Source organism: Ziziphus jujuba, chromosome 2 (assembly GCF_031755915.1).
Source record: "Ziziphus jujuba cultivar Dongzao chromosome 2, ASM3175591v1".
Taxonomy (NCBI): domain Eukaryota; kingdom Viridiplantae; phylum Streptophyta; class Magnoliopsida; order Rosales; family Rhamnaceae; genus Ziziphus; species Ziziphus jujuba.
Genome location: NC_083380.1, coordinates 27274332 through 27293688, shown reverse-complemented (window position 1 = coordinate 27293688; position 19357 = coordinate 27274332). Strand labels below are relative to the sequence as shown.

Here is a 19357-nt window from a genome sequence, read left to right as displayed (position 1 = left end):
CCTAATTTGATTGGACGTAGCTCAAAATAATTCAATTCAAACATTTCAAATCCTAGACAAATTCAAATGCATATAATCCAATTTTATTGGACCGAATTTAAAGTAATCTAATTTAGATATTTCATATTCCAAACTTAAATGCACATAATGGAGACAATTTGATTAAGAGGAGAAAAAAAAAAGGTATTTATCTTTAATTTGTGTACCTATCATGAAAAAAGTAACGCACATATAAAGAAACACCATGAAGTAAGATAAAGATGATATGATGAAATTGATATTAATCTCAAATGAAACCCATTCCTTTTTATCTAATTAATAAAAATATTATAAATTAAAAAAAAAATGCAAATATATAGAATTCATGATGTTCTCCTATAAAGGGAAATTCCTATTTGCCAACCAGAAGTCTTTAGAAAACCATTCGTAGATATAGAAGGAAAGACAGTAACATGTTTAGAGCAAATGAAAATTGAAACTCAAAATTCTCACATTTTTTTTTTTTTTTTTCTCTCCCTCCCTCCCTTTTATTGAGACCCAATCATTCAATGTGCCCATCAAAAGGTGGTCCCACAAAAGATGAACGGTTAAGATTAATAAGAGGGAGTGGGCCATGTCCTCCTAGTGGGGTCATAAACACCCACCACCGATCCTCTCTATGGTGCCAGCAACTGCACCATAAAAAAGATGAGGAATGATCCACCTGTTTGTCAGTGACATTGTACATTGGTTTGGGCAATGACCAGCATCTGGGTCCCACCACCTGAGCCAACACCTGGAACTGATAAGGTCTGGACCCCACCGTCCTATTACCCCCTCTCACTCCCATCTCATGGAAAAATCTTAATCATTGATGCAGTAAACCTTGAGATTCATGGCAGAGATTTAGTATCAGAAGGATAAAAAATAATAAAAATAAAAAGGCAGTAGTGTAAAAAAAAATTATTATTTTGAAACGTAAAAAAAAAAAAAAAAAAAAAAAAACTACATTTTTGACAGAATGCAGAAACACTGTTTCATCCCTTTCACTACACAAACTTTGTAGCACAACATATATATATATATATATATATATATATCAAATAACATAATACCACAAACCCCCTTTTTTATTTATTTTTTATTTTTTTATATGAAACGCATTATGCAATACCAAAAAGCTATTTGTTAGTTAGGTAGGAAACTTACCATATACCATGCAAAATAAGTCATTTTCTTATCAAACACTTTGAAAACAAAAAATAAAAGATTGCACAAACAAATGTTGATCATTGATGTACTGTGTAGTAAAATCCCCAAAATGAGACCTCCACTATTAGCAACAAATAATAATAATAATAATAATAATAACAATAATAAAAAAAAAATCCAGCCAAAAATACCCATGTTAAAAATATTATCTTTTCCCTCAAACCCTAAAACCTTACTCTTCTTTCTTCTTTCCCAATTTAATCACACTGCAAAAATTGTACCAAAATAATCAAAAAAAAAAAAAAAAACTCCAAATATATTTTTTTTAAGAGCAATCAAACCTCACGTGTGTTACACATCAAACTCTACTACACATGTGGGAAATGATGATGATCTTCTCTTTCCTTTTTTTTTTTTGTTTTCCTCCTTTTTCATGAGTGATGACTTGTGCTATCATGCCGATCATCTCCTCCTCCATCACCACCACCGCCGCCGTGATGCGAATGCGAACCGCTAGCTTGCGATTCCGATATCCCCGTCCCCGCCGCCGTGGTTGCTGGCCGATACTGGTTGAGCGCGGCGAGCATATTCAAATGTCCATCATTAATATTACCACCACCACCACCACCGGCATTCGACGAAGCCAATTGTTGACTCGGAAGCAGCGCAACCGGAGCTGGAAAATTCATAAAATGCAAACCACTTGACATAGTGCTTCTATACAAACCCGTGTTATTAACAGGAGGAAAAGTCCATACAGGGTCACCACTCATAACTTGGTTATTAGAATTAGCAACCATCCAAAAATTGGCCGGAATCTGACCATGATGGCTTGCCGGAATAGCACCGGTACTCGGCTGCAACAAATAACCACCCATTTGGTTCAAATCCTGATCCGCCGCCGCCGACCGGCGTTTCCTGCCTAAAGACTCCTCGGTAGTAGCAGCATCAGCAGCTTCAGATAAATCCAACGACGTAGCTACAGCAGCTGCTTCCCTCAATTCTTGCTTGGCTTGCAAAAGGTTATGCATAGTGCTACTATTATTATTTGATTGAAAACTTAGCAACGTCGATGTTGTGCTGTCCGACGGCGATAGTCCGATTCCGGAGAAGAAACTCCTCCTTTGCTGCTGCTGCTGCTGATGATGATGCTGCTGAAGAGGAAAATTAGGATTGTAATAAGACGATCTTAGCTGTGAAGGCACCGACATGCTTGACCCCGAGCTTCTCAGCGATATGTTAAGGGAAGTGAAATTCGCCGGGATGGTTCCCGTTCCGGTGGCTGCGATGACCGCGGGCTCCGCCTGTTGGAGCAACCATTCAATCGTTTCGCCGTCGGATTTGTGCCCTAGCTCTCGAGTTAGTTGGAAAACCCTAGCTGCACATAGAGCAGGCATTCGAATTCGGCGACCTCTACCGTCAACCTTTGTATGCCGGTCTTTTGTTGACGTTCTCTTCGGCGGCGGTTTCTTGGAAGCTTCTGCCGCGGTGGCAGAGTCGGTGCCGGTGGCTTGTAAGGAAGAGTTGGAGCGGTTGGAGGTGTTTGGTTCGGCGGAAATGGCAAGTGATGGGTATACAGGGCTTGAACAAGAAGCTTCTTCTTCTTTCTTTTCTAGCAATTGGAATGGAAAATTTGGACGGTGATGATGTTGTTGTTGTTGTTGTTGATGATGTTGGTGGTGGTGGTGATGGTGGTGTTGGTGGTGGTGGTGAAGATCATCACCTCCTTCCATGATCGCATGGAAAATAAAACAATCAAAAATCAGTTTCTATAATGGCTTTTATGAGAGAGTACCCTTTGGATTTTTTTTAATTTTTTTTTCCCACTATTTTTTTTTTTTTTTTTTTTTTGTTCTGTGGGTCTCTCAAGCACTCACTGTATTAAGAAGGGAGTCTTTCTCTTTTTTTGAGTCTATGTTGGCTGGAATTTCTATGAGAAAATTGATGTGTGTTGGAGTAGTAGAGCTGTGGAATGAAAAGAGAGAGAGGATAAGGAAGAAGAGCAAGGCGAGCTTTAAGCAACAAAGATAATGAGTGGGAATTATATGGGTGAGCTTTAAAAAGCAAATTTTTTTAGGAAAAGAAATTGCTTTGTTGTTGTGCTGAGCTTTCCCTTTCTTTATTTTATTTTATTTTTTGGGGAAAAAAATTGGTTTTTTTAAATTTTTTTTTTTTAATTTTTAATTTTTTGGGTTTGTAAGGGGAGGCAAAAATCTGGATTTTAATTTTGTGAATTCGTGAGGAGAGGGAGAGGGTTTCCTTTTATTGTGGTTGGACAGCCCCTTTGGTTCAGACTCCACGTGAGGTGCTCTTTTTATCATTCAATCCATAAAGACAATGGTGGCCGATGTGGGACCCAATCCCAAGTCAAAAAAATTTGAGAGACTTGGAAAGGAAAGATTATCAACTGGGTCCCATCTCATTCAAGTAATCATTTCATTTTGCCTTTGGCCCTTTGCCTTTTGTTCTGCACCTTTGCTGGGGGACTTTGGGATTCCTCAACTAGCCTTTGCCTTTGGGCCTTTGATTACTCTTTGGCGTTGGCTAGGGTTTTTAATTCCAAATATATGCATATAAAATATCTTTGATTCTTCTATTAGTCCCTTAACTATAATAGTTTCCCTTTCATTAAGCTCATTCTGCTTAATTTGTTTGGATTACTATGCATGACTTGGCTTTATTGGGTTTGGTAAATTTAATTTTTGTTAAAGTTGGTAATATTTGGATTAAAATGATCAAGTTTGAACAATAATTAGAATATTCTGAAAAGTTCTTTACATAATTAGCCAAGTACTTAAATGATCTCCATAAACATGCTTTGGGTCAGTTTATAACAATCATTAAAGAAGAACCAAAGTTTGGCAACCTACATAGCTGAGTTGTTTTGAATGTAAATTATTAAGCTAGCCCAACAAGGACCAAGTTCAAGAAACAAAACACAAAAACAGATGGGTATTATGGAACATATTATAATACCAATTTGAATTTAATTGTAATAATGATATACAAAGAGCTATAAATTCAATTTGGTAACATACCCCATATTTCAGTTTTCTACTTTTAATCAAACTATTGTACAGAACCAATTGTCCGTGGATTTAATGAAACTTTTTTTCCCCTTTATGATGGTGGAGAGTGAAATCATGGCTTATAATACCATATGTTGGGTGTGAAGGAAATTTTCAAGTAAAAGAATTAAAAGGGTATATGTAGAAATTCACTTAAATACTGTAACAATGTATAAAACATATGCCAGTTAAAATTCAAATCCAGGTGGTATATATATATATATATATTATTAATATATAAAGTCATGCTCATACTAAAACGATATGATGTTTTTAATTAAGATTTTTTTATTAGTTTTAAAATCATATTAAAAGTTGATATTTAAAATTAATTTGTTAATTAATGAGATCTAACAGGATTCATTTTTTTAAATAGGATTTTATTATGTAACTAAATTCCAATTAAATTTATTAATTAATAGATTCTGAAAAGGTTCACTTTTCCAAAATAGAATTTTATTATATTACTAAATCTATATTTTACTATTTTTTAATTTTAAATTTCAATTTTTGATTTGATTTAAGGGTTGAAAAAAATAAGTATTAATATTAAGAATCTAATTCGAACTTGATCGTTAATATATAAATAAATAAATAAATAATATATATAGAGAAAACAATAGTCTTGGAAAATCTTGGACCAATTTTATTATTAGTGATATTGACACCACTAGTAATAAATATAGTAACACTTGGGAAATATATATATATATATACATATATCTAATCAAGCTCAAATCAGGTCTTTAATATTAGGATTGATATTAAGATTTTCTTTTTCAACTCTTAGATCGCATTAATAGTTGAAATTTAAAATTATATTTATTAATTACTAGCTCATAACAAGGTTCGTTTTTTCTAAATAGGATTTTAGTAGATCATTAAATTTATATTTTATCATTTTTTAATTTTAAATCCTAGTTCTTGATATGATCTAAGGGCTAGTAAAGGAAGGCCTATAGTGCCAACTAATGTGGATGGCTGTAGGATACTAGCAGGCCATTTTGTGTCCAATTGTATATTATTTGATATGGAATGAAGGATGATTCAAATATAATAATAGTCACTCTCATAATATCGAAGGTTTTTCAGAATGGTTGATTTTATGGTTCGAAAGAATTTTGAAATTAAGTATGTTCAGGCGAAAACAGTTCAAGATGGGTGACTTCATGAGAAGTTTTAAATAAAAACTCCATAACCACCCATTCTGGAATGTTCTAAATAAAAAACTCTATACCAACCAGCCATCCTTGAGAAGTTCTAAATAAAAAACTTTATATGTGAGGTGGGGTGTTACACCTACTATTAAAAACATCATGTCGTCTGGTGTAACATTTACTATTAAAAATATTAAACCGTCTTAATATGAATTAGACTGTACATATATTTATATATATATATATATATATTCATAACGTAGTTTTCATTATATATTGGAAACTTATTGACGTGACAAATGTTAAGGGTTTCCATTTACCAAATTAATATTTTTTTTCATTAATTGAGATGATATTCTTACCACTTGATAGATTGTATGATTTTTATCTTATGTTAAAAATATATTTCTAACACATCATATATGTATATGTATGTATACACGTATATATGTAGGTACTTACAAGAAAACTAATATATACTGAAATTAATTTAATAGGTCTGCATTTTGTGTCTTGTTCTTAATATATAGATATATATGCCTAATGTGGGGTTAGATTTGAGGACTTGTCTGTAGAAATTTGCATATGGTGATAGATTTAGTTCTTTTTCCAGGATATTTTTTTTTCCCTCGAAAACTGAATAAGCAATCATGATCGTAAGGTAGGTTGGCTTTTAGTGGTTTTGTTACAGGACAGACTAAATCATTTTGGTTTTGAAAGGACTACTTTGTTAAGGTTTTGCTTACACTATTGTGACAACGTTCATAGTTCTACTTATTTATAAATCAAATATTTACTGTATTAGTTAAGACAAAACCCGTCTTTTTTCCTTTATTTTATTAAATTTCTTCCAATTCTTATTAGCGTTTCCATTATTTATTATACTTTCTATAATTTATTCAAGTTTTCAAATTAATTAGCTACGTTGATTATTGACAAAAAGTTTAGGGGATTTTGTTCATAGAGACATGATCAAACCAGGAATTAGGTTTTACCATCAAATTAAAGTCATTGCCAATCTATTCTAATTGTTATTTAATTACATATATTTGTACTAACTATACATAATTAACACTTTGAAGGCCTGTTAGTTAATATAATTCATTAACCAGCTTTTCACTAATTCATTGGATGCATGTATAAAAGCAAATTGGTGGGCCCAATTAACTGAGCATTTGAGAAAATTGTAGAATAATGAACATTAGACTTATTAAACAAATTAAGTAGCTAGCTGTCTCAACCATGGATTAATTCATTCCATTTTTATTTTTTTTTCATATGTCATAAGGTAATTCAAGAAATGTCTGAATCTTGTATTGCTAATCAACAGAGATTTTTTGCTGAGTCATTTATAGCAGTGATAATTACAGCTTACCACAAGCTCATGCTTTTTCTTTGTTAACTTTTGGATTTTAAAAATTAATTAATTATCCAATATATATTTAGTCATATATTAAAACTCTATTTTGTTAGGATAAAAAACTAAATAATTATTAGATAAATTTGTTTGTAAAAATATATTTGAGCTATATTGTTTATTCTTGTAATACTAATTATATAGCCATTTGTAACTGTGTTTTCTTATATAGGATTAGAGATAAAATTAAAGCTCAAACTGCATATATATTGCTATACTAATAAATACGAATCATTAAGTCTCTATTCAGAAAACATATTCGAATCATTGAGTCTTTATTCAGAAAACATATTCCTATATTCTTTTTTCTTTATATGGTATCAGACCTATCAATTGACCAACGCCATGGCTATTATTCCTCTAGTCTCAACCAATCTAACAAAAGATTGATCGTAACTATCATGCAATTAAAGCTGCAACTCATTCAATATAGACGGAATCAATGCATCAGGAAAAGTTGTTTGTAACAATATATTTCAATTATGTTGTTTATCTATTGGAATGGTGAGTATATAGCCTAGTACGCAAAACTCATGCAATTAAAACTCAAATTTACTTCAACAAAGAAGATATAATTGTCAATGGCAACCTATTTTTCAAGAATGAAGGAGATAGCAAATAATTTGGCCTTGGTAAGATCTTCAATATCCGATAATGACCATATAATGCACTTTGTTACTAGGTATATCTTTAGAATATGATGTTTTAGTTGCAAATATTAATTCATAGTCAATTCCCTTGGATATTGAAGAAGTGCAGGCATTATTTCTTAGTCAAAATTGGGACTCATAGTGCAATTTCTGTGACCGTACCGTCTGCCAGCCTAGCAAGTAAAACTAATAGTTGTATGACAAGATAAGTGCAAGACATCTTGCTGCCATTCTCGTGTTCCATGCTAGAATAAAGCACATCAAATTTGATATGCACTTTGTTCATGATCGAGTTGTTCAAAACACGTTGGAGGTTCGGTTTGTACCCACTAATGATCAAATAGCAAACATTATGACAAAGACGCTTCTTGATGAATGGTTTGTCCAATTGAGTTCCAAGCTCAATCTTTGTGAATCCCCCTTGAGCTTGAGGGGTGAAGATTAAATAATTATCAAGAATAGATAGTTATAAAATAAAGTTGTTTGTAACATTATATTTTTTAGTATGTTATTTATCTCTTGTAATACTCAGTAAATACCCTTTGTAACTCTGTGTTATTATTTAGGGTTTTAGGTTTAGAGATAGAGAGCTCAAGCTGTATATATAGGTAGTTGGTAAACTTGTATATGAATCATTGAGTCGTCATTTAGAAAACATATTATTATATTCTCTCTTTTTTTTTTTTAAATATTTAAGAAAAATGAATCCTATAGAAATCCGATAAATTATAAATTCAATTTACATTAATGTTAGCTTTTGAAAAGATATAATGAAAGTTGTTTTGTGAGCTTGTTTATATACGAATTCTCAATCAAGATCATCTTAATAAAAAAACCATCAAGATCTTATTTATCAACTCTTAAATTGTTTCAAAAGTTGAAATTTAAATATGTAATTGGAGTTTATACTACATTCATATAGCATTAATTTTATCCTTTTAGAATTTTAGTATTTTACTAAATTCATACAAACTCTAAATATATTTTAATCTTAATCTTTAAAGCATCTTAATGACTAATAATAAAAAGTCTATACCATCAGGATGTTATCATGGAAAAACGACTATATATATATATATATATGAAAATTCTTTTATCTAGAAATCTTAAACAAATATTTATCTAGAATTCATTTAATTACCGTTAATAGAATAATAAAAATCATCCTACTATTGGAATAGAATGAATCCTAGACAAAAAGATTATCTAGAATTCCTAAATAAAAAACCCACTATATATGTATATATATATATATATATATATATAATTTTATTTTACTGGGAGATGTAATTCAAGATAAGCTGGGTATACATGTCCCGCCGCAACATCTAACAAGACATTTTCTATGCCCCGCAAGATGTGGTCAGACGTGTGGTGGACAACTTAAGCTAGGCTACATCGCTAAGGAAAATACTACCATATACACATATATACTACACCTAAAAGGAAATTGGTGAGATTGTTTGTCTAATTGTGGGCTTAATATAGCTATACTACGTTATTTATTTTATTTTTTTTTGCTTTTTTTCTGGTGAAAGTCTTAGATATGGCAATCAGCTGCAACTTCTCAAAATCCTAACTAACAGATATATATATATATATATATAATTGAGCTGATCATAAGGAAAAGAAAAATGATTTAGAGAACCAATATGCAATGTGCCCCGTATATATATATATATATATATACACACACACACACACTGAGCAGTGAGCATTCTGATCTCTGTCCTAGATCATATGAATCTGAAAAACTATTGGTAAAGCACTATACAAAGGACCACTCCCACTGTGATCAAGTGGATCATAAATAGGTTTCAGATTCAAATTCTCTATTATTTTTACTGTTAATCAAACAGATGAAAGAAACTGAAATATATATATATATATATATATCATTCCCCCCTTCCCGATCAAAAGCTTGGCCTCACTGGACATGCAACAAAAATTTGTCCCCCCTTCCCGATCAAAAGCTTGGCCTCACTGGACATGCAACAAAAATTTGTTGATCCCAAAAAAGGGAAAAGAAAAAATTGTCAGAACTAAAAAAAACTACATAATATGTTTCAAAAGTAGTTCTCAGCATTTTCACCTTTCTTCATAAAATATTTAAACTATGTAGCAGGCCACATCAATAAATGAGTATCAGTGGCACAAAAAAAAAAAAGAAAAAAAAAGAAAAAAAAGAGCGTGATATGTTTTTCTGATGGTCTCTTCTTCTATTCCATAGCATTAATACAAGTCGTAAGAAAGTAAAACAAAAAAATAATAATAATAATAATCATAAAATAAAGTGGAAAATTGAAAATTGTGATTCTGACGGGAGGGAAGTGGATTTTGGCTATGAATAGTGCATTGGAAATTATGCATGTTCTATCTATTATTCATGTTCCAAAAGTAAGCATAGAGATGAGAGAAAGAACAAATGCAAAAAGACTTCATGGAAGTTCTATGAAAATGGCAATTTTCTCTTTGGAAATTTCTTCATTACAGGATCAAAATGAATGTCTAATTATATGCTTCAATAAACCTTAATATCTAGAGCAAGTAAATTAATAACTAAGCCAATACCATTTCAACAATGTAATATGTAATTAGCATAGCACAATGAGTTGCCGCTAAATCTGTTCTTGGGAGTTTCCTCAGCCAATTAATGGTCGGGAATTCTAATCGATTCTAATTATTTTATTTGAAGCTAATATTAGTTTTAACTGCATGATCACCATTATAACCTTTTACCACTAGATGATGAAAACTTGCTTCAATTAGTTAAAATCCTCAATGTTCCCTAACTTGTTCAATATTATAGAATCTATATATATATATATATATATATATTCTATAATGCAAATACTTACCAGATAACATATTCATATTATCTAATATGTATTTGCCGGTTAAAATTTATAGATATCCGTACAATACAAAATTATATATGGATATATATAACACAAGTGTAATGAAACACATGGGTATATAGGAGGTGGCATGGTCTAAATTGACGACGTTATTGAGTGGGAGCCATAGTGTCGAGAAATATGGACCAGAAAAGTGGAAATGCTGCAAATTCTGAGACCACATGGGTTTGCCACTTATGCATAAGATTGAAGGAGACAGCTTACCTTACTATTTAGCTGCCTATGCCTCATCACCTCTCTCGCCTTCGTAATATCCGTTGGATTTGGAGCCACGTCTCTTCTGCCAGTTTTTACTTCTCATCCCCAAAATATACTCCAGCTAACTCTAACAGTAACTCTAGCTTCCACTCCCCCCCAAAAAAAAAAAAAAAAAAAAACTCTAATTTTCCTAATTTGGATTATTCTTTCCTAATTTAATTTTTATCTAAACATTTTTATAATTTTAATCACGTCTATTGAAACATTAATGACCATGATTTCTTTTTAACCTTTTCTTTGGATTACATATTTAATCCACTGAATTATTCTATTTTTTTATCTTTTATTTTAGTAATTATATTTTAAAACTTAATAAGTTATTTCCTTTTTCAAGCAAAAAAAAAATTATAATTAAAATACCTCAAAAATTAAAATATATATATATATATTTTTTTTTTTTTAATTAATATATATGTATAAGGAATGGATTCGGGGCAGAGATCATATTCCCCATTCCCATTCCGACCTTGACCCTGACCCAACTTGATTAATCAAGGAATCCTCGCCCCATTAAGGATAGGGCAAGGACACAATATAAAAATCCCACAAAAATACCTAAAATTTTGTTGAATTTTCCCAAAACCTAAGACTCTCTTCCTTCCCCATCATTGTGTAGCTATGGAATCTAACAAAATTAATCTTTTTCCCAGCTACAAGAAGCTACACACTCCACCTCACCACATTGTCCAAAGAAAAACAAACCACCCACCAAAACTTTAGGCTAATTGGTATAGCAACACGCTGGGATCGAAAGGATTTTCTAGCAAAGGCTGAATTTTTTTGATCATCAGATTTTGGCCAGTTGCAGATCGTATGGCCACTTTAATCCATCTATTTTGGACCTCCTAAGTTCAAATATGGCCTTTTTTTTAATTTTCCCCCCCAATTCTTAGCAATTTATGAGACATGATTATTTGACTGTTGGCAAAACTTTTAGTTGATTTTTTGGCCACCACCAACGAAGATTAACCAAGGTGAGTATCCTATTATGTGCCCACAATAATTGTGTTTTAGCTAATTGGTCTATATGGGTCAATTTGTGTAAATACCAGTAATATTAGATGGACAATTTAAGACTAAATCTTAAGGTTATTAAAAGCTAATTATAACATCACATACTAAGGCGTATTGGAATTTTTTGCATTTTCATCAAGTGTGATAGGAGCTAACAAGATTGATCGAGTGGGAACTTTTTGATACAGATGGAATTTCACTTTAACCAAGGCATCATTTCAAAGCATGCATCATCTTGAATCGTAGACTAATAGCATGCCAAAATCAAAGTTAAGATCAAAACATTATTGTCAAAACAAGGTGAAGTTCGAACTGATCTTGTGAGCCCAAAATTGATTTTTTATCTATTTAAATTATGCCTTTGACTTATGTACCATTCTATAGTGCTTGCTGATACGAGTCCGTAAACTAACTAGCAGCACACTTAATTTGGACTTATGGTTAAAAAGTTATAGGTCTGTAAATTTGAAATTATTTTTTCAGGATTGACTTTATATAATACCTCGCTTCCACTAGTGGATCTATTATTATCTTTCGATATTATCTTCAATTTAGTCATCATACTCAATATAGGATTTTTTGTTCAAAGCTTCTTAAATAGTCATCTATCCTTGGACTGCTCTCGCTTGAGCACACTTAACTTATGAGTTGTCAAAACCCACCTTAGATTCCTTATCGAAACCTTAGACAAACCTCAATTGGGGAAACACTACCTGACTTTCCTATAAAAATCTTGCAGCATCTTTCTTAAAGGTTGGACATGTCCCAAAATTTCCTACACTAAAAATATACTCCAATAATACATTATCTTATTCATTTTATCTTACTACATGAGATCTCCATAAGGGGCAGCACTTCAATGACAGTAACATGGGAATATAGATGCAAGAAATAGTTTAATAAACCGTAAATACCTTTACAATTCATGTTTATCTACATCACTCAATTATTACAATGACAAATTTTTACAATGCCCCAAGAATTATACTAAACATATAAACACAAGTAGAAGATAATAATAAAAACAAAGATAATAATAGCAATAATATAAATTATAATACAATCTCTTGAAAAATTTGAATCATCTGCCCAAAAACTACAACACCTACCCGAAGGCTATCTTACTTGCTTAAAGGCTACAATACTTGCCTGAAGACTATCATACTTATCCAAAGATTACGATACTGGCCTCAAGGCTATCATACCTCCAAATCCATTAACGCATTTATTTGGAGAAAAATGATAATCATATAGTTGGCAACAACAACAACAACAACAACAATAATGATAATAATAATAACAACAATAACAAATATAGTATTAATAATAATAATAACATTAACAATGATAATGATAATGATGATGGTGGTGATAATAATACTAATAATAATAATATCAATAAGATTCATAATAATAACAACAAATAATAATAATAATAATAATAATAATAATAATAATAATAATAATAATAATAGTAATACCAATTACAAATAATAATAGTAATACCAATTACAAATAATAATAATAATAATAATAATTACAACTATAAATAATGATAATAAAAAATAAAATAAATATATAAAATTGATAAATATTCTAGGTAATCCACACACTCATAGTGGAGATACACATGATGTACCATATAGTATGCTAATGCAAATTTTCATGATATCAGTTGTTACAAGTACACTACTATCAATACGGTTTGGGGTGGTTGTCTATAATGGTCATTTGACCCACTAGCCTCGTAAGTAGCAGAAATACAAGACTAAGCTATTCATGAGCCGAATTAGGTCATCGCTTCTGTACGATGTGGTACATACGGACGTAGCTAAATATATATACGTACACATATATGACATTTTTGCACTATACAATATACCAGTGGTGTCAAACGATACTTGTCGTTCTAAGTACTACTCTGATGGAGAGATTAAAGAGAGAAACCTACAATCAGTCACCTTGGCATCCCAAGATGTCGATTGCTAATCACTTACCATTGCTAAACCAATCATCCATCGGCTAAGGGGAGGATGACTGATGTTATCACTGTAAAATACTTGTCTACACTCCCTCACTACAGCTCACAAAGAACGATCATATATAACCTACACGCTAAATCATTATACAATAACCAGCAATCCTACGACTAAGGAAGGGGCAGTCGATGCTCACTGTGCAAAATACTTGCCAACTTCCAGGCTCATAGCTCCTACAGAATGGCCATATATACATGCGAGCTAATCATGAATACAGTACAGAACACTAATATTGTATAGTACATTTAAAAACTATAAAAATTTAGAATACCATAAATACCGAAATTTAATAAAATACCATCAAGTTTGATACAATTTTGTCAAACCCATAAAATTCCATGTTCCCCTTTAAACAACCATATAAATCCAATAATTTTATAAAATCAATTATTACCACAATAATTCCAATTTCACAAATATTCAAATGCATAGATATATTTTTGTGCACTAAAAATTAGTTTTTTTTTTTAATCCTTAAAATTAATTTATACAAAATCATGTTAAATCACATGAAATGTATACAAAAATAAAATCAAGTAAATATATTTTATTTTGCATAATAAATTTAATAATAGAATATAATAGTAAATCTCATAATAATCTAACACAATAATTTCTTTAAAACCATAAATATAAATTTTATGCAACAAATATATTTAAGTCACATAAATACTACACAATAAAATATAATTACTATTTTCTTAAATTTTAAAACATACACAATATTTTTCGGAATTTTAAGTAATACAAAATATATATATATATATATATATAGATATAAATATATATGCACAAGTACATATTCTCATCTATATACGTTCATATATATATACTAAATATATATATATTGTAACACCCCGTCCCAAAGTAACACGGAAATTTTCCAACTTTGACCGATGTTGACCTTTGACCGTTGATTTTGACTGTTGACCGTTGACCAAGGGGTCAAAAGTTGACTTTTTAATTCAGATGGAATTCTAGGTTGATTGAGGTACTGTTACAAAGTACACGTTGGCACGAGTTCGTAGACTAGTAGCACATTGAAAACGGAGCTACGGTTTGAAAGATATGAGCAAAACAAGATTGGGGTCCAAACTGTTCAAGGATGCCGGAGTTAACTTTTTATTTATGGGGAAATGAGCTTTGACTCATACACGGTTGTGAAGTGCTCATCGATATGAGTCCACAGACTAGCGGCACACCTGATTTGGACATCCCGTTAAAAAGTTATGGATCTGCAAAATTTTAAAATATCATATTATTTTAATATTATTTTTAACCGTGTAACAATGTGCCACGTGTGATTTAATAAATGTGACCATGTGTCACCATGATGAGATGCCACATGTCAACCATGCTTAATACTATATTATTTTATTATTGTTATTTTATACAATAATATTATTTAATTATTTTATTTTATTTTCTTTTTCTTTTTCTTTTCTTTTTTCTTTTTTTTTTCCTTCCCCCACGTGGGAAAAAGACCCACCCCCCCCCCCCCCGGCGCGAATTCGTTCTTCTTCTTCTTCCTTTCCTTTCCTTTTCTTCCTCTCGGGCCCTTGCCATTTCTTAAATTCCGGCCACCGGATGACCACACGCGTCGGCCACCGGTGAAGCCCAGCCGTCAGTGAGCTCAGGCGCCAAGTTTGGCGGCCGGCCGACCGGCGATGCGCCCAGATCGACGGTTGAAGCCGGCGGCGGGTCACTTTGTTTTTCCTGCAATTCTCGCCGTTTTCGTCCAGCCTTGTCCGATTTGCCACCCATTTTCCCCTATTTTGGATCCTCTGAGTTCAAATGTGGTCTCCAATCGTTTAAATTCTTCAAAGTGGTTCGTGAGTTATGAGGAGGTGAAGTTCGGCCGATACTTCCCGGGCAAATTCCGACCACCACCGGTGGAATTGGGATCAATGAAGGCCGGTAATGCAATCCTTGTTCCACAAGCTTCGATTTGGAGCACGTGTATGTCGTGGAATTGATCCCATGTAGGATCTTGGATTAATTGCGTGCTCAAGGTGAGTGACCCACCTTCAAAATTATTTTGGGATGTTAAAATATATATATATTTTGTGTTAATTGGTTATTTGAAAATATGTTTGATGTGTTGAATATTTAGTAAATTTATATTTGGAATTTTTGATGCCAAAATTGAATGGAATTAAATATTTGTACATTATAAAATATTTTGCTTTTAAGGAATTTGAGATTTTGGTAATTATTATCAAATTTCATTGTTGGAATATTTCATAATGGAATATTTCAAAAATATGTTTATGTGCTCAATATTAAGAGAATTTCCATATAAATTATATTGCTAATTTATAATATTTTTAATATATGTTTTGGTGCAAAAAGAATATATTTGGGAATTTAAAGAAATTGTGGTTTGATTTATTTTAATTATTGCTATGGTTATTATTCAATTATTGTGCACAATTATATGAATTAATTATATATGGAATTTATATGGTTTTCATATTATTGATTTAAATTGATTTTTGAGAATTTGAGAAAAGTATGGATTTAAATTATTATGTTTTAAAAATATTTATGCTGGAAATATTAATGGCTTGATCTTATGCCATTGGAAAATTTCGATATTTAAATTGATGGAATTGAGAGTTGATGGATTTGAAATTTATGGAATTTATGCGATGAATTTATGATGATGATTTATAAAGGAATTGTGGAAAATTTACGGGTTTAATTGGATAGAATAAACCCGGTAGTATTTATTAAATTTTGAGATTTAAAATAAATATATTGATTTTATGGTTTTTAGATGCACCATACACGTACTGGTATTCTTTATACATGGATATGATTAGCACGCAGGTGGATGTGATGAGTGCACAGGTTGGTGTGAGTAGCCCACAGGTGATTATGGGGTTGTCCTGTGGTTGCCATCGGATGAGGGTAGGCTGCCCCTCCATGGCCGGGACGCCTATTAGCAGCGGTGCGGTGGGACGCCACGCGACCATATGCCAGTTTCTCTCTTTAACCTTCTGTCTGGCGGTACCTCGGGACGCTGGGTATCGTTGGCACCACAGGTATATAGTGGGTGCATCAAGTGGTTTTTGGAACATAGATTTAAAAATAAATATTTTGAAATTGTATTTAAATTAAGAATATATTTAATGTTGTTTTTATTATTTATTCAAATGGAGGTTTTAATTTGATTTAATTTTTCCTTTGCTTAATTATTCAATAAATTGATTCATTCCAATTATTTTATTATTTCCTGAATTGTTTTAATATAAGTTTCATTAATATTTTTATATTATTTGTTTATGACATTTATTAATCATTTAATAATTGTTACGAAGTTATTTTATTTATATTCCTATTTTATTTTCATTATAAATTTTGGATGCTTGATTTATTATATTTTATTTAATATTTAGTTGATTAATTGATTCCTTGGTTTTCGGGGAATATAAATAACGGGTTTTGCGAAAATGTTTTAAAAGGGGAACATTTCCAACGAATGGTGAGGGTTTTGAGAGGAAAAATTATTTTCAATTAATTATTATTTGTTAATTATTTAATTGTTTGGTATTGATTAATTAAGTTTTTTTTATTGTTATATTATTAATATTATAATTGTACAGTAGATAGGGTCACTCACTGAGATGATTAGCATCTTATATTTCTAAATTTTGTTCCTCTAGGTACAAGGATTGGGAGACGTTGATCGTCCGGGACAAGCCCGACATCTCAGTTCATTGCCGAAAGTCCAAGAAGCATTTCTTCCCTTTTTCCTCTCCATCTTGTATTGCTTCCTTATCTGACATTGAATAAATTTCATATTTATTTGTATAATGCTCTGTATACTGTATTGGACACATTTTATTAAATACTGCATTAATTCCCTGTTATTATTTTAAAGTGCTGCAAAATTGTGAAATTATATTGTAGTAAGATGGGCGGAATAAGTTGGTATTTATAGAAGTGTATTTTCAGTGCAGGAAATTTGTGGTAAGTCCAACCCTTAGGGAAGGTTCTGGCGGATTTTCCATTGGAGGATCCGATAGGGTTTACCTGGGATCAGGGCTTGTCTAGGGTACTGCCTAAGGAATCATCCTCATCTCATTAACCTCCTCAACCACCAAGTAGAACTTTAGTCGCTATCCGGATCTTGCTTGATTCTCTAAACGCTGTCGTCCCTTCTCTTTGTGAATGATAGTTTAAGCACGAAATCCATATTTACATCTCCCTACTTTTACTTATCGGTGACCTAAGTACCTTTATTCGGATCTTGCAACTTCCTTTATCGTGCCAAACCACCATGTCATCCAGTGAGCATTCCATATGTCTTGGTACCCTTGGGGTGTATCGCATACTTTGAATCGCGTGCTTCCTTTAAGATCTCCTTTTTGAACTCAACGATACCCTGCTTTGGATTCTCGACTGGCGATACTTAACCCTTAAGTCGCTCTTGGAAAAACCATAACATAAAACAAATAATAAAATATATTTTTCAAATATACCTAACTTGCATAGGCAATTGTTAAAACTCCACATTGAAATTCATATCTTAAAATCCATAGCATAAAATAAAATATGCACGCTTGTAATGGAGGTACGTACGACACCTTCTACATGTTACGTAATCCATGATTCCAACTGTCGCCGACACTCTGCTACCAATACAAACCAGGGTGGTTGCCTATATTGGCCGTCCAATTCCCCGGGCTCGTAGGCAACATGATCATGGGGCTAGCTCTACATGGACCACATTGGTTCGCCGCCTCCATATGGTGCAGTATAATATTAAACAATATAACATACAGATACATGTACGAGCACAAACCAAAAATACTTGAATAAAACACCTTTAATTTCAAATACCACTTTGAAAAGCATTTAAATTTTGATAATCGATCGGGAAAATATTTTGACGCCTTGAAATCGATCGACACACATCCTTAGGCAATCATCATTCTTCTCCACGAACGAAACGGATACCATTCACGATGATAAGCTTGACCTTCAAAAAGAAAACGCATCCTCGACCATCGACTAGGCCATAGGAATTTCCCGTTAGGCTAGATGATCCTAATTGACACCCTCGAAGATTAGAGTTATTCAAACTCGGGCAACGAATTTACTTCGAGACAAACAGAAAGAACGCTTTCACACGGGTAAAACGAGAGATTAAACACGGATAGGATGCACAACAATGCACAGTCCCTTAGGAATACTAGAACCTAGAGCTCTGATACCAACTGTCAGGACCCGTCCAGAATTCCTCCTCCGGAACCCTAGACAGCCCTGATCCCAGGGAAATACCACCGAACCTTCCAACGGAAAATCCGGCAGCACCTCCCCTAAGGGATTTACTTACCATAAATTTACCTGCACTGAAAACACACTTCAAAAATATCCCCTTATTCCTCCCACAAACTACAAATTGGTTCCACAAATTCCAGCACTTCAAAAAAAATAAATACAGTAATCCAGTGCAAAATAAATACAACAAGAGTGAAAGAAATAGTACAACCGCAATAAAGAAGAACATGGTACTTCACGAAGTAAAACAGCGAGGAAGATCAAGTCCGCTCCGAGTGAACACCAACAACCTGGTACCTAGAGGAACGGAATTTAAGAGTGTGAGATGCTAATCATCTCAGTGAGCGACCCTACTA

At 32.3% G+C, this 19357-nt stretch overlaps 1 protein-coding gene across 2 annotated transcripts; it reads right to left on the bottom strand.

The window, feature by feature from the left end:
- Nucleotides 1-411: 411 nt before the first annotated feature.
- LOC107419280 (transcription factor TCP14) lies at nt 412-3393 on the bottom strand. 2 transcript variants are annotated; one of them, XM_016028024.4, is made up of 2 exons: nt 1533-3393; nt 412-864 (listed from the first exon to the last, which is right to left on the bottom strand). In XM_016028024.4, exon 1 carries the CDS (start codon nt 2922-2924, stop codon nt 1623-1625), a length of 1302 nt encoding a protein of 433 aa, XP_015883510.3. In that variant the 5' UTR covers nt 2925-3393; the 3' UTR covers nt 412-864; nt 1533-1622. The 2 variants fall into 2 exon arrangements, with proteins under 2 accessions (XP_015883510.3, XP_048330372.2); XM_048474415.2 differs by having other exon boundaries at nt 1538-3393.
- Nucleotides 3394-19357: the final 15964 nt, after the last annotated feature.

Excerpts from the sequence above, each read along its gene's own strand:
- LOC107419280 (XM_016028024.4), bottom strand. The coding sequence starts at position 2,924 with ATGGAAGGAGGTGATGATCTTCACCACCACCACCAACACCACCATCAC.